General features: G+C 42.2%; 1 protein-coding gene across 3 annotated transcripts in view; it reads right to left on the bottom strand.

Annotated features, from left to right (window-relative positions):
• The window catches only part of DHRS12 (dehydrogenase/reductase 12), a 42,982-nt gene that overhangs the window by 10,814 nt on the left and 11,935 nt on the right, over positions 1-20,233 (bottom strand). The window contains exons 5-11 of one of the 3 annotated variants that reach the window (XM_075421242.1): positions 20,143-20,224; positions 9,861-9,922; positions 8,998-9,102; positions 8,369-8,459; positions 6,843-6,980; positions 3,993-4,164; positions 2,354-3,109 (exon numbers count right to left, since the gene is read on the bottom strand). In XM_075421242.1, coding sequence (XP_075277357.1) covers positions 4,037-4,164; positions 6,843-6,980; positions 8,369-8,459; positions 8,998-9,102; positions 9,861-9,922; positions 20,143-20,224 — 606 coding nt within the window. In that variant the 3' untranslated portion in view covers positions 2,354-3,109; positions 3,993-4,036. Of the gene's footprint in view, positions 1-2,353; positions 4,165-6,842; positions 6,981-8,368; positions 8,460-8,997; positions 9,103-9,860; positions 9,923-20,142; positions 20,225-20,233 lie in introns of those variants that run through there. The other 2 variants (XM_075421250.1, XM_075421234.1) reach the window with 2 other exon arrangements.

Below are 20,233 nucleotides of genomic sequence, written 5' to 3'. Positions count from 1 at the left end.
CCTTGAGAGAGAACAAGTTTCCTTCACAAGAATACAGCATTTTTCCTAACGTTTATCTGGTGGCTCCCTCTAGAGAGAGGAACGTAAACACTGACCTGCTTCGCACATTGCAGTTCCTGGATTGGATCACTTTTAGTCCCAGAACTGTTTTTGTTACACTCGCTCCCTGTTAGACTCTCAGCTTTTCAATGCCTTCTCTCTCTCATTGTCTAGCTCAGTGCTGTTAGCATGACTGCAGGAACAGAGAGTTTTCAAGTCATCTTACTTACATTTAAAAATTATCATCTGTAATCAGTCCCTGGGCCTGCCCAAAGACACCCACAACTACCTCTCACGACAAAAGAAGAAACGTCAGCCTGATGGACAAACAGGGAAATACTCAGAGCTGAGCCAGGAGAGGTCTGAAGTTCCCCGCTGCCATTCAGCATGGCAACAGCTCATTTCAAAAAGCAGTCAGTGGATGCTGCCCAGCACTAATTTTAGATAAGCAGGATCTGGTGTCATCAGAAGGGAGCTCTATTTTTGCGGAGGAGCGAGAGAGAGCAACACACACAGCGAGCAGAAGGAGGGCCTGGGCAAAAGGAACTTAGGGATTAAACTAGTTTGTAGCTGCCCTTCTCCACTGCAGTCAGTGACCACCACGTTGTTCTCTGAAAGAGTAACTCCATGTTCGCTCCCTGCTCACCGAGTTCAACAGTGGTTAATGAAAACTAGTACTGTTCTTACCGCTCTGGCTTCAAAAAAAATGCTTTGTTTTTCCAAAAACACAATCAGTGATTGAATTGGAAATGGAAATGTCTGGCCCAAAGCTGTGTCTCACCAAATAAATTCTTTACACTGAGTTTTTCAGCACCATCTTAAGTCTGTTTACCGTGAAGGCTATAGTAAAACTGCCGTCTTTGAGCCCAGGCAGGGGATGTTGAGCGTCCCACCCGAGCCTTGTTTCACAGGAAGCGGTGTCCCTGCTTGCATCTTGTTCCCAGTGAGAGCAACAGTGTAAGTGTGGAGAGTTAGGGCAGCACAAAAACTGGCAGGTGTGTTGTTGCAAATGCAAACAGTTGGCATTTGCAGTTTACTCCAAAACAGTGACTGGGAATGCCCTGCTATTCAAAGGCAGAGGACAAACCATTGTTTATACCTTTAATCAACCATAGGTTGTTTTACTTTGGTTTTTTTACGAAGAATAAATGAGGCCCAGAAATTAAACTTAGGAGAAGAGGAAATGCAGTTTAAAAAAATTGTCTGATATCTGTTACACTGACCCCCCTAAAATTTTCACCCAAGACAGAGAAAGGTTTCAGTGGCCCCCGCTTCATCGCAGTGAGTCCCATTGCTCTGTTGACAGGTTGTGCCTTTCCATAAGGACATGGGGACACGACTTGACACATGGTCTGTGGCTCTACTCTCCTCTGTGCAAAATCCTCGAGAGCAGAAACCTTCCACCTAGGTGACTTCACAGAATAAAGAATAATCCGAAAGCCTTCAGCACGTTTAAACCAGTGGAGGTCAGAGTCACACAAGCCTGAAAGCTGACGCAAGAAGTGTTGGGCTGGCCGTGGAAAGGAGAAGGGCAGCGAGAACAGCTGCTGCGCTTGTCATTCGGCCCCTACAAGCCAGGTGTGTACTGAAGGCCTCAGTGCGCACTGCTCAGCAAGCATGTACACCACTTTCTATATCTGGTCTTCTGTCACTGGATGCCTGCCTTGCCTTGCCCCTGTAATTTCACAGGTGGCACTAAATGTATTTGCTTACGTGCAGGTACAAGTTATTCTGAATTGCATTAACACAAAGCATCTTGCTGGCTTTACAGCCACATGCCGCGTTTGCTCTGAGCGGAAAAGGGCTGGAATAAAGCATCATCAGGACAATGCCAAAGTGTGGGAGACTTCGGAGTTTGTTTCTAATAGCTGTCCTGTGTTTCAGTTCTTTTTAAATCACAAGTGCTCTTAAACCGTAGTATCTGGCTCTTCTACACTGTGACCAAACTTTGATTAAAGCCATTTTCATACCTTTGGATTCATTTTTAAGCTGTGACTAAAAAGAAAAACATAGGCTATTCAAATACATCAGTACAGAATGTCAACTAAAATATATGTGTTATATATATATTGTGCACTTCTGGTTATTTTTATGAACTATTTAAATACCAGTCATTAAACTTTTCTACGCTGTAGAGACTGCAACTTGACTTAAATACTCAAGTATGCAAATGTTTTTATTAGCTTTTCAACTACCGGATAGAGAAATGTAGTTACTATATATGCTTCCAGCCATGCTCTTGTTTTCAGTAACTGTATTTAACAGTTTGAATCATGTAAAATGTTCATACCAGACTTTTAGGAAATAAATGTCTGTACAAGCCTTGCTGTTGTTTTCTTTCGCTATGGCGTGAGGAGTTAAGTCACTAAAAATGAAGCAATAGTTTGAACGCTGACCCAGCTTCTTCAGGAAGAGCTGTGGCAGCCGGACGTGTCTCAGCACTGCTTATCATGGGAAAACGTATTTCAGGGCCTCTCTGACAGTAAAGCCAAGGCTGCAAAGAAGTTTTTTCTAAACTCGTACTTAATAGGGTGTCTTCGAATAATAAGTAAACGCCATCAGCCAGCAGGGTATCTTTTGGGAAACTGAATTGTGTAAAGTGGACATAACGAGTTCTCCTCTGTCCATCAGCATGGCCTTCAGCTACCAGCCACTGCAGAGAACTCAACAATGCCTGCATTATATTTGTGTCTAGGTCGTTTGTCCTACCACACTGGTCCGCACCCACGTGTAAAACAGCAGTGCAACGTGGCTGGGTTCTGCATGCAATTTGCTATCAAACACACTCCATTCAGGAGAAAATGTGTTACTGCTATTGTTATTAATAGTCTTGGCTTTGCAGTAAATCTGATATATGGAAGACAAAATGAATCCCACCTGAATGTCTTAGTCTGAGCTGGTTGTCTTCACCATCAGCAGAAAGATGTAGGAATGTAGGGGTTGTTTCTTAAACTAGATCTGGTAAATCACTGCAAAGAAGTCTGTTTTCTCTCTGCTGATTTACACTGAGAATCTCAGGGAGCAACTCAAATGTCCACAGGTCAGGTAAGATGAATCCCATCCTCTGTGTCTAGAAATAAACAGTTCCAGGTAAAATACAACCCTCTCACCAGGAGGTGGACTTCTCCTCTAAAACCTGTGCCCCTCAGTGTTCCCTTCCCCCTCTTAATCCATTCATAATGATAAAGCAATTCCCTTTTTGATCTTTCCCAGAAATGACAAGCACATACAGCTCAGCATGTTATTTCTCCTCATGCCTAGTCACGCAGCCATTTCTCCGCTGGATCCAGCCAGTCTGGGGGTGGTATGCATTGAAACCTCCTACTTTGCAATGTCTTGACATAAACGGGGTAATATTCAGCCCTGGCTCCATAAAGTAATGTGGAAGGCATTTGGCAGCGTTCCTAAACTCTTGCTGTTTAAACATGAGGAAGCAGATCACTTCTGCATACCAGCACTGATTTATAGAAACTGGAGGCATGAGGAATCCTTCCATTTAAACCAAGCAGGTGATACAAGAGAGAGTTTCTGCATTCCCAGTTACAGTTTTGAGCCCAGTGACCCTCACAGTGAAGGAAGCCACCAACCTGTCAAATACAATGGTTAAACATTGTTTAAAACATCACTGCTTCTTTTCTGAGGTCCTTCATGGGGGCTACTGAAGGTACACTCCTCTGCATTTCTTTGTATGCTGAGTTTTAAAAGATTTTGGGTAACCACAAAGTCTTGGATTTTGTTTTAAGGCTTCCCAATTTTTCATCTAATTCAAAGAACACAGCCTTACTGTGTCTTGAGACAGCAGGTGCAGATTCACAGAGACCCTCAGCAGCAGAAAAAAAAAAATTGCAGGCGCCGCTCTCCCCCATGATGAGAACACCTGAACACCATTTGTTTCCAACAGGCCTAGGGCATCCCACCTCCCCTCAACAGCAGGCGCACCACAGTACTCTTACTGTGTAATTAGCAGCTTTGTGGTTACGCTGTGTCAGGAGTGACACTAAGTTGCTGGAGAAGTGGATTTAAACTTCTGGGAGAACTCTTCCAGCACCTCCATTAGCTTCTCCTCGTCCTCTGGCAGACTGTGGGTGCTTGCCAGTGGTAAGTGTGTAGGGACTGGCTGCCTGTCTGGAAGAAAAAAAATTAAAAAACCTTATGCGTACATCATGGGAGTTGGACTCGATGATCCTTATGGGTCCCTTCCAACTTGAGATATTCTATGGTTCTATGATTTAACGACCTCTTCTAGCACAAAAGATCTTTATGCTAGGCAATATATTTCCTAAACATACCTCATGGTCTTGAAGCCAGGAAACTTACCTTTTAGCTTTCTGTAAATGATGTTAGTTAAGCATATCTTCCAAACGAGAAATTAAACTAATTTCATTTGTATTCTGGAACTAGAATGACTGTCCTTTTGCACAGTATGACTTAGACTGGGGAGCAAGGGACCTCACTGGCAGCTAAGGACAGGAGAGAGAAAGGAAGGCCTTACTAGGGGATTTGCACCTGCTCCCCGTCACCAGTGTCACTCCTGTAGACAAAGACCAATAACTTGCTATTATTGCTGCAGGCAGAGGTTGCTTTTTCAGCAGGAGACAGGGTTTTTCCTTGTCTCCTGGAAAATGTTTCTAGCGGTACACAAACTCCCCAGCTGGGACTTTGTAGTTTGGTTTATATCTTAAAATGCTTACTTTCATCCTTAAAAATAAATGGTGAAATTCTAATTGTAAAGTACTTACACTAATTGCTCAATCACCGTAAGTAACATGTATCCAAAGTAAAGATGTTTGACCAAATTTGCTCAATTTGATGCTTTGCTTGGTTTTCCAAATCTCATACCCCTCGCTCACTGTGTAAATACAGCTGTATCACCATCCATTCTACAGGATTTTTCTCTCCAAAGTCATGGTATCTAGAGCCTGGGAACCTTACGACAGTGCTCTTAGATGTCTACGAAACAACCTGCTGGTGCAGCGCTGTTCGACTGTTTCAGTAAGTCCAACTTCTGCAACAGCCAGCTGAGACTAAAAGAGCAAGCTGTTACAATACTGGGCAGCAGATTCCCCTGAAAACCTATCAGCCTGCCATCAGGCTTCCCAGGGGAGTAGAGATGTTTGCTCTCTTAAGTGCAAATGTTGTAACTGGCTGCATATACCACATAACCTCTGCTCGTGGAAACCTGAGGAAAGATACATATGCAGAGGAACATCCCCTTCTCCGCCACTGAATATGAACTGCTTCCTACCCAACTGTAGTGCTTCCAGCAGCCTGTGCTAAAGTTTGGGAACTATGTGTGAAAGCCAAGTTCAGCATCACGGAGAAGATGCTTCTAGTCTTTGGAAAGCAGGACTCTGTCAAGCATTTTTTATTTATTTTGGCATAGGCATAGAATTCTGGTTGTACAAGTCATGTTTTCATTTCCCATTTTTTTCCTCAGGAAAAAAGTATTTGCTGGCTTTGGTTTGCACTCAAAGGGAACGACAAAAGAGAACGGAGGAAATGGAGGGGAGATGTGACTGATTCAGGAAATGGCCGCCTAGGACTAGAAGAGCAGGGTTTGTGGTAAAGTGCCCTGCACACAAAGCCCTTTACTGAAAGGGCCTGAAGAGGGCCCTTACTAAGCTGTGGCTTCCATAGGGCAGCAGGAGAGAGAAATAACTGACTTCATCACTATTTGGTAAGCACTGGACACAGACACAGGACTTCTCTTGCAGCCTTAAGAGCAGTCACACCACGATCAAAGCTCTCACAAGTCAATAGCTATAGCTGAAGAGCCAAGGCATGTTCCCTGTTTAATAAAGCTGGGCGCAGACAAAGGCCAAAGGCAAGAGTCTGGTGGAGTGATGATCTAGAGAAAGAACAACTGAGCAGAACCATCAGGACCAGAAGAAGGTGACAGGAGTACAAAAAAGGCAAAGCCTGATTCTATGAAGAAGACTGACCAGGCTGCGATGTGGGATTTCTGCATGCACCACAGGATGGCATGAAAAAGGTCTGGTTAAATATCTGTCAGCCAACCCCATGTGTCTGTCTGGGAGGGGACAGAAGGGACAAAATCTACCCGACCCTGGAAAAGTCTGAACTTCCTCCACGCTCCACCTAGAAATTCAGTGAATCAGGATTTGAGTGCCACATCCCACAAACGTACTCGGTTTCTGCAAGCAATTACCCGGAGCTTTGCCTTTCTCCCTCTGGACTGATCTGCATCGCCTTTAAGACACCTATGCTTCCAGCTGCTAAGATGCCTGTCGTTTGCCTGCGAGACAAGACAGACTCTGCCCTATTTTTCCATTCCCTATGCTTGCAGTGCCAAAAATGCCACTGTGCTCAAGTCTCTGCCCAGCATTAGAGAAAGGGGGAATTGGCAGTTTCAACTAGCATGGAACGGTAGGAGGAAGAGCCTGTCAAAACAAAGCCAACCTCAGTGCTCTGTGAGAAGGATGCTAATTTCCCAGCATCATAAAAGATGCTGTTTGCCTGCTTTGATATCCCTTCCCTTGGCACAGTCCTGCATACAGCCATTTTCATTAATAAAAACCCAACCCTCCCTAAAGAAATGCTCTGAAGTCTCTATCAGCTACTTTAAAGGACAAAAGCAGGAACATAACTTAACACAGTCATTCTCTGGTTGTACAATGCTCGCTTGAACCTTTAGTCTTGGAACGATTTTGAGAAATACTTTATCCTTTGAGCAACGGTTGCCTGGTCGAGCCTTGATCCCCTTCCAGGCCAGATGGGGATCCTACAGTTCAGGCAGCTGAGGGATCTCCACTGCTACCCAGTGTAACACACTGCTGGCCTACCTTGGAAGAACAAGCCGCTCGGTAACTTTGTTGCTTCAGATGATACTGCCAACCATACAACAGTATCAGCTCCCTGGGCCTCTGTGCGCAGAATATTCTTCATCTTTTGATAGAAATCTGGCATTGACGATCTCACAGCTAGAAAGAAAAACAATGGAATAGTGGTCTGCCATGCAAGGCTTTTTTTGATTAAAGAAAAAAAAGAGCAGGTTAAAATCGCCACTGTGAGCACAGGAAGAAGAGAAAGCATCTCAGAGTTTATGGAAGAGAACAAGTATTTCCCCATAGCTAGGAGTACGATGACTTATGGTGGAATAATGCTAAGCTTCCAGATGATCCACCAGTTGTTTGTTTGGGTCAAATTACAGGGACAAAACTAGTAGGAGCTGAGAACAGGATCAGCAAGAGCTTCCTGAACCAATGCCATTCTAAACTGCAAAGAAATAAGACATGGGGGAAACAGAAATACCAAAACCCAGGAAACCAGCTGCAGCATTGTATTTAAAAACTCTATGCTGAACAGTACCTACACCAACCATATAATTCATGTTTAAACCCTGGTTTCTTTTTATTTTGTCCAACAGGTGATGAATGAAGGCCCATCCCCTGCAGCTGCTTATTTTGGGGGGTTGGAGATTCCTTGAACTTTCAGGTGGGACAACTTTATGGTTCATTAGGTTTGCAATCCACAAAGGATGTGCAAAAATACATCTATCTTAAAGAAAAAGAAATACCAGGATATTTAGTTGGAAAGGGCAGTTTTCAAGCATAAAACAGACAGAGTAAGTGTTTCTGTCATCAGAAGTGAATTTGTGAAACTGCATCCCCAGAAAAGACCTAGAGATCAGATTGCTAGTCTGCATCCCAAGCTTGGGTGTTAGGGGCTGGTAACAAACTGCAGAACGCAACACGCATACTGGATAACTGATGCTGGCCCGCCTGCGGAGACACAGTCACTGAAGAACAGCTGCAGCTCAGACAAAGGGCTGTCTGGCCAAACCCGCTGCTTCTCGGCAGCAATAAACGTTTAGAGGAAGAGCAGAGGAACAGGGCTTGCTCTGTTTTCCTATATGCCCTTGCAAATTCCCAGCATCTCCACGCTGGTACTCATGGAGGCAAAAGCTCTCATCTGTGTATTTAACAGTCCCACTACAAATGTAACTTAAAGGTTAGCTTAACGCACTATGGCTCTACTGTGCATTTGCGTGGGGCTGGAACAATTCATTGCCCATTATTATTCTCTGGCTATACACAGACTGCAGACACTGTGCAGAACAGAGCTACCAAGGGGGTACAGAACTACTGCAAGCACAAGTTTGGAGCCAAGAAGTCACTGCACCTGCTGGAGAAATCTACCAGAAAGTCTCATTTCAATTTGCTTTTAGACTAATTCTGAAAAGACAAAAAATACTTGTGTATTGAATACAGAATATATAGAATATATAGAATATATAGAATATATAGAATATATAGAATATATAGAATGTCAAGCATTATATATATATTATATATATTCTAGATGTTACCTGGAGTGTCTGCCCAGCCGGGGTGCATAACGGAGAAATGGATGTTTCGGTGAGCTTTTGCCCATTGTTCTGTCATGACAACTTGCTGTCTCTAGGATAGAGCAAAAAGAGCCAGACTAGCATCAAGTTCAATAGCCTGTCCACCAAGTTAGTTCCCAGGCAGATGAGCTACACCAAATATGCTGTAAATATCAGGGCATTTATGTGTAGCAGAAATATATCCTTGCTCATCCTGATTTCATTTATTGGCGAACTTTGTCAGAGACCACTGTGGTCACTGCAGTCCATATCCTGGCCACAAGGTTACTTTTAAAGTGGTTACACTGCTTTCACTGACCACGTCTACTTGCTGTGGACTGTAGGTAAGAACTAAGCAGGCAGAAGGGGTGGGTCAGCTAAAGATAGTTTTCCCCCTGCCACTTAAATCAAACCAAATGAAAATCTAGCCATGCTCTCCACACAAAATGGTATGCACTCATAAATGCCATCATACTCCGGAAGGTTAAAGCTCTGTATGGGTTGGATGCAATGGGAAAGCAACAGTGAACAACGGGCTTTTTGCAAAGCAGACGGTATAAGCTGCCTACCAAACAAGTGCTGGGCTTTGTTCCAAAAACCACGGACTGTACCTTGTTTTGTGCATACACCATAGTTCCATCAAATGTCCCATTTTCCGACTGCAAGTCAGATATGTTTAATTTTTGAACTAGCATGCCCCCAGAAGAAACAGTTACCTGTAATCAAATTAACAAAAAACAAATGAATGAAAAGCAAATGAATGAAAAATAAAACCCCGCAATCATGCTCATGCATGCAATGTGGTCTTCAGGCCATATTTTGCAGTCCCTAGGAGGAGGAGGAGGAGGATGATTCCTCTGCATACTCTTTGCACTATGCCTGTGCTCATGTGTGGAGCGTACCTGGAGATGAGTTGGAAGAAATAGAATTTTTTTTAGAAAGTGATTTTCATTCAAAGTGGTGTCGACTCCATCACAGAACTTTGTCCTTCTTCCTTTTGAAAAGTAATTGAGAGAAAGAAAATAACAGAATAGCACTATTTGCAGTTTATATGTTTAGCATTTATAGACGTTAATTAGAAAACAGGATGTACTGTACAAAACTTCAGAAATTTCAGTTAAAAAATGTACCTGCTGCCCTGTTTTACACCAAGACCTGTAAGGTTCTTTTAAGCCTATACTCCTGTCATAGGTATTCTGCACTATGCTGCAAGAGACAACTTGCCCCAGGGAAAACAAAAGGGGAAGTTTCAAAAGGAAGTGTTTTACTCTGCTTTCCAGTGGAGGGTTGAGAGTATCAGGCAGGAGCTTTGCCTTGCAGAAGGAGGTTGCCGTTAGCAAAATCCAAGAGGTTTCTGGAGATGCTTACAGCATTGAAACTAACCCTGCACTGCTAGCACAGTCAAAGAAATGCTGTCACAAACCAGACGGTAAGAATAGTAAAGCACCACTTCTCAACAGCATCGCTGACTCACCACTCTGGCGTCAGCTTCTTTCTCCAGGAGGGGCAGCAGGGCAGTTGTCAGAATGTATGTACCTACAAGACAGACAGACATCAACATTAACTTCTCTTTTCAAAAAAGCTTTCTTCTCTCTGCATCCCTTATAATGACATCTCTTTATTTCCAAAACTTCATCTGAATTCAAAGACTTTCTTGCTGCTCTACCTGCAATATGCCTGTTCAGCTTGTAGTGGTCTGCATCACTGCATACTTCTCTAAAGGCACATCAGTTATTTTATAGACTTTTAAGTTTATTGTACCTATAGAGCAAACGGATCACGACATTCCAGCCACAAGTGTGAAAGCAAAATGGCTCGGGTATGGATTTCCTTGTGGGTGAGGCAACACCAGTGAAGAACTGGGGAATGCATTTCCCCTCCATGTGTGGCATATATGCATATATCTATGCCAGGTCATGAGCAAGAGAAGGAAACTGTGCTTCACACTTGTGTTTCCTAGGCCCTTGCATATGCACATGACATACCCGTTCTTGCCTTCTCACTGAAATGCCTCAGTACCCCAACATTTCTAATTTGTGTTGCACACAAAACCTGCCTCTTTAATCCCCAGCACGACTATTACCGAAGATAAGGAATTCTTGACAGGAAAAATATTAACATTGCCTGTCCAAGGCTGAGCTAAGATTACTTGGTGAAACTTAACTGTGCTCTTCCCCACTTTAATCATGTTCATTTAGCACAGATTTGTACACACCACACAACTATATTCCATTACAGCTGTTACCATGACCAGCAAAGTTTGTTATTCAAAACACTGTTCAACAGCTAGTGTGTTTGATTCAGACACACCTAGAGATGTTTCATCCACTCAAGCGCAACACAGGGATCTTTGTTTGGTTTTACCTCTTCAGAGATATTTTAAAATTTTTTTCCCCTTTCAACTGTATTTAAAAAAGTATAATCTGTTTAATTCAAAATAAATCCAGCCCCATTTAGTCTAGTGTTTCTGCATCAAGTATAAAATTTCTCTCATCTCTTCACAAATGGCTCTAGTTCAACAATTTCATGTCAGATATAAACGTATTTTTTTCCATGAGCTACCGAGGCCTTGTTTTTCACTAGACATGAAGACTTCAGCATCTGTCTCTATAACCTCTCTTCCTCAGAGGCAATGAGATCACCCAGTTAAAACACAGCATGCTTATAAATACGCTACCAAAGTCAAACGTGTTACATGCTTGGTGAACAAACTGTTCAGTTCCTCTGTCAGTCACAACAGTCTTTATTTTCTCTATATAATCGGAGGGACATCCACATGCACAGAATATCTTTAAAACCCCGACAAATCACACAAAGCGAATGCAGCAGAGGAGTAAATGCAGCCTGTCTTCAGCAGGAAATGCAAGCAAAGGCAATTGCCAGTGCACAACGAGAGCCCGTACGCCTCCCCTGGTAGCGGCGGGGAGACTGAACGATGACATCATTAGGACAAGAACTACCGCTGATTGTCATGGGAGACTGCCACGACGCCAAAAAAAAAAAATTAAAAAATCACTTCAGTACAAGCTGAGAGCCTGGATTAGATTTTGATTTGCTATGGATTCTTCAAATGCAAAGTAACATCATGTCTTGGTTAAATAAGCTGCATTTCCTAGAGGCAGAGCTGCAATGCACCAGCTACGAGGATGCTTGATTTAGTGTCTTGCAGATTAACTTACACTTTTAAGGGGCTTCATGTTGGTTTGTTAATTCTAAAGGGATGCAAAGACGAATGCATTAACATTGCCTCATTAACAACTGGGGTTTGTTTTGTTTTCCAGCTGGATGAGAGAAATGTTCAATGCCAAAAATCCTGCTTATAGCAACTACAGCTTGTCAGAGGCCTGCGTGCTTATTTCAAACCACAAACCAACTGCAAAGCCAGCGTTGCCTCTGTTCCTCAAGTTTATAAAGAATTCAGTAAATCCCACAGTGCCAGAGCATTCAATCTTTTTGCCCCACAAAACCAGTTGCTCATTTGCTTTGAGACAGAGCACAAAAAGACCAGTTTTGACCACAGGTTCCTCTGGTAAGCGCTGGTATCTCAAAACACACACAGATGCAATGCATCAGGCATCAAGACTGAAGCACTGTATTTCTCCCACTACTAAATATTTCACCAACTATTGTCCTCATTTTAAGTGCTCGAACACAAACTCCTTAGTACAAATATACTTTGATATTAGACGTCCTTATTTGCATGGGCTGGTCTGACAGGCAAGACAGCATGGACAAGAAGTTTAGTACAATAACAGTAGAACAGAAACACCTTATTACCAAGGTATATACTAAAACCTCCACATTTTTATTCCCACAAAAGCTGGCACATAGTTTAATAGTTATGCTCAAACAAATAGGAAGAGTTGTAAGTACAATCAGTGTAGAGGCCTGGCACAGCCATGTACCTCAAGGCAGGTATTCTGCCAAGCACAGCTGTATTGCAGCATGAGTAACACAGACATGAATTTCTAAGTAAAAGAGGAAGCCACAAATGAATGTGTTGCCTGCTGCAGTCCTTATAAAGCAAAAATTGCATGAACTGTATAAAAACTAAAAAAGGAAAATTTTCTAACTTTTAGTAAAATAAGTTTTTTCAAGCAAAACCAAGACTGATTTGGTACAAGAAACCACATGCCTCTCTCCCCCCACTTAAGAAAATCAAGACAACACCCAAATTATATATGATTTTGCTAATAATTGATCATTAATGTCAATGTACTGGACATCAGCATTTCCAAAATGAACATTTTAGTACATTTCCTTGACACAGAAATAATTTTCATTTGTTAAAGAGAAACCTCCTCCCACAGAGCTTAATTAAAAACAGTAAAGCATATCAAATGTGACTACTGCTTAATTATCACTGTGTTCAAACCGCACAGATTTTTTTGAGGTTTCTTCTTTTGCAATTGTTTAAAAAGACCAAGAGAGAACACAAAGGTGCATTGAGGGAAAGGCGATGATCAACAGCGATGTGCCTTGCACTGAAAGCATTAAAAGTTGGTATCTTGGCGATCCCACCCCTCTCTGAGAGGACCTTTGGGATTCTGCTAGAAACAATGGAAGACTTTTCTTCCCCAGAAAACAAGAGCTGTCACTACTCCTGGGAGACTCTGGAGAAAGCATGTCCTTGTCTCAAGCAAATACTCTGCAAAGGGAGATGGTCAGCCTTGAGGCCACCACGTTTCCCAGCGGCTGTTCCATGGCAGTTATATCCACGACAGAGGAGGAACCGACAGCCCTCAGGGGGACAGGGCAACTGGGAGCAGGATGTTTCTGTCTGAACAGTTCTCCTGGACTACAGCCCATTTCTTGCACAGGTCTAAGTACCTGTGGAAAAGAGCAGGCTACTCTGAATCACTCACATGGCAGAAAGTCGAGCAGCAGCTTCTCTCTCACATGCATCTCAGACACAGCAGGCAGGGAGCTATGAGTACACCTACAAGGCAGTGCTGGACACACGGCTGTACAACCTGCATCTAGGATTGTGTGACAGAGGCCACGCTCTTAGACATCACTTTTTCCTGCCATCGGAAGGTACATTATCTACGTGGCCTGAAAGCTTGACTCCCACTGGTGTAACGCTGGGGGAGGAGGGAGGGGCTAAATGAAGTGGTATACCACGCTTCCCTTTGAAAAGGAGTGTTTGCTGTGCCACAAAGGAGTCCAGCAAGACAAATTCAGGAGCATGCTCAGAAGCAGCAGGAATGCAGAAGAGGGTGAGTAATTGTCCTATCTATCATCCCCCATGTACAGGATTTCATCTTGCCCTCACTGAACTCTGCGAGGTGAAGAGTTGACTAGAGAAATCTACTGCACAAGTTACAGCCCTGTTCAATGTAACAAGGTTTGACACAGTACCTGCTGGCCATGTTTTCTCCAGCTAAAGAGGCGCCTGGGATTGATGCACAATTTCTTTTAAAGATAAACATCAATATTTGCTTTTCCTTGGAAAAACTTACAGGAATTTTATGTCTTGAAGCTGAGTTCACATAATAGGAAATCATGTATAATACAGTGCAGTTAAAACCTTCCTATAAGGATAGAGCAACTCCACCATTACGTACCATTCAACCAATTCTATTACAATAGATTCAACGGTGTGGGTTGTCAGTCTGTGCATTACACAGGGCAATTTCAGTAAAAGCAATGAGCACAGCACGTAATAAGAACATACTTTGTTCATACACACTCCCCCCCAAGTGCTGATCACATTAATGTTTATTTAAGTTTCATGTTTACTTGCTCAAAGGAAAAAAAAAAAAAAATTGAATCACCATGCATTCTCCTGTGGCCCATTTTGTAATTGTTCCACTTGCTCCGAGATGGTCTCAATTTAGTTTAGTAATCTGATATTGTCCTCCAATTAACAACTCTCATTTTTAACTCCATACAGTGAACTACTCTGTCAACCTGTAAGAGCAGTAATTCAAGTGGTTTCACAATCACAGAGTGAAACTTTGATGCAAGTCTGAAACTTTGATGCAACTGTAGAAAATGAGGAGCTATTATGGAGATACATACTCAATTCATACACTCAGTTGTTTAAAAAAAACCCCACAAACCCCTACAAATATCAGCCTGTCTACTTCATAAACTCCTAAATAAAATGAGGCTACCTTTCCCACGACCTGAAGCAGAACCCGAGGGGACTCTATGGAAACCAAAAGCGTTAGGTCTCGCAAGAAGGTAGCTCTGCATGTTCTTGCAACAGTTAGCTGACCGTGGACCTCACCATCTCTACCAAACCAAAGCGAAACTATCCCCGTGCAAGGGACAGAAGTCACTGTGTATTACGACATTGGTCTTTCCCACAGGAGGCTACAAATCCTCTGTACTAGAACATAAAACTAAGCAAAACATGGAACTGCCCTAACAGAAAACATAAACAAACACTGCAAAGGCAGATTTCCAAAATGCTGGTGGTGTAACTCCACTTTAGCCTGCTAAAACCTGGAAGACTCCTTAGGATTCACATATTTCAGACTTCAAAATCAACAGGTTATCATATATAACAATAGTACATGAACACATACTCTTATCTGCTTTACAGATTTAAAGTGACCCCAAAACCTGTACTTTAAAAGTGATTTATAAAAAAAATTACAGTTTCAGCAGAAGTAATATTGTAAAGCCACTACCTGTTTATAACATCGAATTAATTGATGATGCAGTTATTGCAGACCCAAGTGTCTTGGTGGATTCTAGAATAGTTTTTGCCTGATGTTCTATCTGGCAATTAGTGGTAAATTGTTAGTGAGGTTTTTAATCTGCTAGCATTCAGATAAGGGCAGGCAGCCAACCCCACACTCAGTGAAGTTTTCCATCTGCCTGAGTTTTGCAGTATTATTAGGAACAGTGTTATTTCAACTGTGAAAAAGTGGGAACAAAAAGAACCCCACAACTTTAATTGTACAGATTTCAATGGCTCATTCATCTGGTAAAAATCAGTTAAATTGGCTTGCTTTTCTTATGTCCAAGTCTCGGAAAAAAGAACAAGAACTTCCTTGACCTGGTTATCTTTTCAAGCCTTCAATTTATGCAGTTCCAAGTAAGACACATCCCTAAGTCTGTTTCCTGAGTACAAGATCAGGAACGAAGATTTCAGTGTGCTGTCTCTGAGGGCCAATTCCAACCACACTAGCAATAACTGAGAGTGCACGTACAGAGCTAATGAACAAGAAAGACAAAACAAAGGTTTACATTTCCCTTGAATTACAAAGCTCTGCTAAGTAAGAGTTTCTCTATGTCCTGGGAACCTAGGCTTCAGTACAGCTAGTTGATTTGCAATTATATTCAACCTTATCCTTTCATGTAGCACCTCTCATCCATAAGTCTCAAAGTTCTTTAGAAAGAAAAATCAGTATCATAGTTTCCTTTCCACAGGTAAGGCTGTCTTGCCACTGGCCTTATGGCAGACTGACTTCCAGCAGTTCAGAACACCGTCCACCAGGCAACACCAGCCTGTGTGAAACACCAGTTAGATACAGTTTATGTGTAGGGAAGAGACTGACAAATATCCATTCAGGTTCAGCAATTTGCCATAAAAGGGCTGTACTGCCACTGTGGCAGAAATCTTATTTCCTCTGGCCCTACCCCTTCTTGCACAGAGAGTAAATGTATATGGTTGTATTATTAAAACATGAGAGCACATCAGACTGAAAAGACGCATACTGGGAGCATCATTTATTTATCTCTGAGTGTGTTTTAGCATCCCCTTGGCTGGTAAGTAGCAATAAAAATGTAACACATATGCCATTTTTCCATGTCAAGCAAGAAGATGTGTTGACTAAAAGTAAAGTGAGGCAGGCTATAAAATACAGGAACAAGGATTGTTTCAGCGACATGTCCAGTGCTTCAATAAGAACACACTGCTCTTGCCTCCACTTGCCTACCAATGCTGACAGTTTTTTCCCCAAAATGACCAAATAGTGCCAGTTTGAACAGTCTTTGTTCGAAGTTTTACTAGAACAAGTAAAATAAAATTAAATTATTTAAAAAAAAAAAAAGTGTCGACTCAGAAGCCTGCAAGTCTTATCAAAAGAAGTGACTGCTTGTCACTGCCCAGCTCCTGGATACAACCCTGAGTACAAGCCTAGCCCACAGGAAGAAACATAAGGGCAACAACACACAAACTAAAGGATACACAAATAAAATCTGCCCATCAGTACTGGCAGCTCCCCAGGAAATCTGCCCACATTACCCCAAGCCAGTCACTGAATTTCATACTGAAGGTGTGACTCAATCAGCAATGTGCCATTTCAGACTCCTGTCTGGCTAGTGCTCTCGCATTACAGCCTAAGTGCTTCACAGCTGTTCTGCTCTCTACACCTTCGATAGAGCTCAAGCAATCAGAGCAACAATTCCTGGGGATCTAGCAGGGGAAAAAAAAAGTAAGATATTTCACGTGACAGCACCAACAGAACCACAACAAGCCACACGGCTTTCGAGCCTGAGCCCCACGTTAAGGATGCTAGGCACCAGCACTGACATGGCTGCCGCTGCCTGCTCAAAGCAGTTTATGGTTTGAACTTGAATATTAGACAAATCATACACAGCCTGAACTATCAACCTGCATTTTCATGATTTTTCACCCACCTGTATATTCTGACAACACCAGAGAGGTCTCTGCACTTCCTATTTCAGTGAGCTGTCCTCAATTAGCCAGTCACTGGTGTTTCACATTGAGGAAGTTTACTTTTCATTCTAACCAGTACTATTTATGTACATATTCATCTTATCTACCAGAGGACTTGTGCATTCATTTTTGTCCCATATATGTCCAAGAAAAGACCAGGATATGAAGTATGTTTTACAAGCCAGATGATCAATTAGAACTGAACCCTAGCACCTGTTATGCTAGAAAACAGACTAACAAGTAAGTCAAGAAGAAAATATTTCTAGACTGGATTTAAAAGCTCCACAGCATTTCAGGCACCTAAATGAGCAATTCTACAGCTTATATAAACGTTACTCGAATCTCACATATAGAATCCAAAGAGCCTGCCCTGCATTTAAAGTATGTTATAGTTCAGAGCCTTGCATTCTTAGGTAGTTACAACCTACACACTGCTTTAATAGACCAGAGCTAAGATCCAGGGTAGAAACAAACAGTGAAAGAAAGATGGAAGGAACACCCTGCATGTGAATATCTGAAAAAAATATTAATATTATTCCATCTTATTTCTGCAGAAATCAGGCAGTCGTGAGTTATTGCTTCCATGCTGCTGATGAAGGAGACAACTACAGATTTTCAAAACAGGGGTCTTAAGCCCATGTCACACGTCAGGCTTTAGGTTTTCTGGGGAAAGAGGCAGAGAGGGCAATTTCGTTTGTTCTCTCAGACCACACTCTAGTTTGCAGCCAACCTACATACCAGCCATATCTACTTTAGCCAATTTTTTCTCTGGGAACCTATAACCACAGATAGTTATCGATACCGAAATATCTTCTCCGAAGTAAAGCACACACAAAGGTACCTAGTGTTTAGGGAAATCATAGAATCATTAAGCTTGGAAAAGACCTCTAAGATCATCAAGTCCATCCGTCAATCCAACACCACCATACCTGCTAAACCACGTCCCAAAGTGCCACAGCTACATGTTTTATGAACACCTCCAGGGATGGTGACTCCACCACTCCCCTGGGCAGTCTGTTCCAAAGCTTCACAACTCTTTCAGTAAAGAAATTTTCCTAATATTTAACCTAAACCTCCCAAAATGACTTAACACAGCACCTACTCTGAGAGGCATTTCTCCATACAGCTTTCTCCTACTATGATTCCAGCAGATATGATTTATTACCCCATCTCTGACTTTGAGAAAAAAAAAAAACCAAAAACAACCTGCACCGTTGATAGCACTGGTCTTTCATGTGTATCTGAACTGCAGGCACAGAAGCTTTCTCTTGCACAGACAGCCTCTTCTAGCTGAAACAAGTCCCACTCTGTTCTAAAAGCTTTAAAATTTAAACCTTATTGTTACCTAGAGAGAACCAGTCTAAGCAAACAACCCAGTCCTTGTTTGAACTCTGCAGAAGCTGGTCAACAGAGAATGACTTACCTGCTTTACCTTATTGGCTCAAATGTACAATCACCTCCTTGACTTTCTTATACAGTCTAGCAGCAAGCGATACACAAATGAGTAAATGCAACATCCATTAAAAATAATACAGGCATTTTCCCAGTTTGCTACAATCGTAATTCAGCTTCCTCTGTGCAGCTGCATATCTCTAGTGAGGCTGATACAGCTGGGAAAGCAGAACACGCTGCTTCTGCTTATGTGATAACATCTAATTCAAGTGATGCACTAGTACAGTTCCTCAGCAATTAATTTCCTCAATGTTAAAAACTAAACCAAAACATGCTTTCATGTTCAGACTGTTGTATTTGTTTCACTCTGCTTCTCTCTGGAAGAACTGCACCTTTGCACACTGCTGGATTTTCATTTGAAAGACCACAAGAGGGTTAAAATAATTTAAGGTGAACAAATTTCTCAAGGTAGAAGTTCTTGTACTTCTGCAGCCAGGGGACATTTGATAGCAAAATAAAATTCATTTTGAATTTTGACCAGGAGAAACAGAGGAATGTTAGCAGAAGATTAATTTGAAGAAAATTAATCTGTGCCTTTATATTTGAATTAATTGTCAGTTTAATGTAGTCAGACTTGCAGAAAAATCAAGCTGTATGCACCACATCAGCTAAGCACAAGACTGGAAAAAGGCTAAGAATAAAACCAACAATGGCTTCCAGGCTATATTAGTTCTACAAATGCCAGATCCTTATAGCCTAAGCTTCCCCCTTTCCTTGTCCCAGGTACTGATGAACAGGAAGAAAATACAGAAACAAAGCACCACAGCTCCTCCTTAATGTGTCACTTCTGACTATATTAAAGACGGTCTCTTGATAAAGCCACCTACCCTACATGGAGGCAGGGGGAAGAGAGTGTCAGGGCTGCTGGCTGATAAAAGCACCACATCTCTCTCTACAAGAGGTGCAGCTTTCCGCCCTACAGATATCAGCGATGGCAGACAGCTCTTCTCCCTGCTGGCTGGCTGTTTGCTCACATGGTTTCCACGGCTTTCACGGGGGAACCTTCCACTTTGCTCAGTCTTCCCTGCTCATCCACCCCTCACCTTTCTCCATTCATTTCTTCCCTTAATTTGTCCCTGTCATACCTCCACCACACAATTGATGGGATAAGCCCCTTATACGTAGAGTGCCTAAGACTTACGCAGCACTGCTCAATCCCTTGACTAGATGTTGGATCTGTTGGAGAGTGTCTAAGGCACTGTATAAGGCACAGTCTTCCTACACAGTGCCTCTGTCACATCAGACAGGGCTGTTCAAGCTTACTGAAACATCTGAATGTCTTTTTAAATACCTGAAAGTGCTCCAAGGTCTATCCAAGCCACAGGAGCACACTTATTACAAAGACAGTATCAGCAGCAGCACTACTTGGAACAAAGTTTCCTAGCAAATTTCTGAATCAATTCAATTAATCTCATCTGCATTTGTCCACTGCTGCCATGATAAATAAAAGGCACTGATGCAAGAATAACTAGAAAACAGAGAAATTAAAAAAGTGACACTCCAAACAAGCTGTAGTATTTATTCTTTTCCTTTCCTGCTCCTTCCCTGGCATAGCAATGGTATGATCCCTATTTGAGCAGGAATACATACCTCATGAATCCCGCTGCAAAAACACACTTCTGTAACCAAAATAAGTACATTTCAGAACTAAGCCTTCAATACTCACCCAAAGTGTTTGTTGCAAAGTTTTTTTCAAGTCCATCTTCAGTTAATTCCCTGTTATTCACCATACATCCGGCATTGTTGATCTGCAAGAC

The sequence above is a fragment of the Opisthocomus hoazin genome, chromosome 1, assembly GCF_030867145.1.
Source record: "Opisthocomus hoazin isolate bOpiHoa1 chromosome 1, bOpiHoa1.hap1, whole genome shotgun sequence".
NCBI lineage: Eukaryota > Metazoa > Chordata > Aves > Opisthocomiformes > Opisthocomidae > Opisthocomus > Opisthocomus hoazin.
This window is presented reverse-complemented; position numbering and strand designations above follow the sequence as displayed.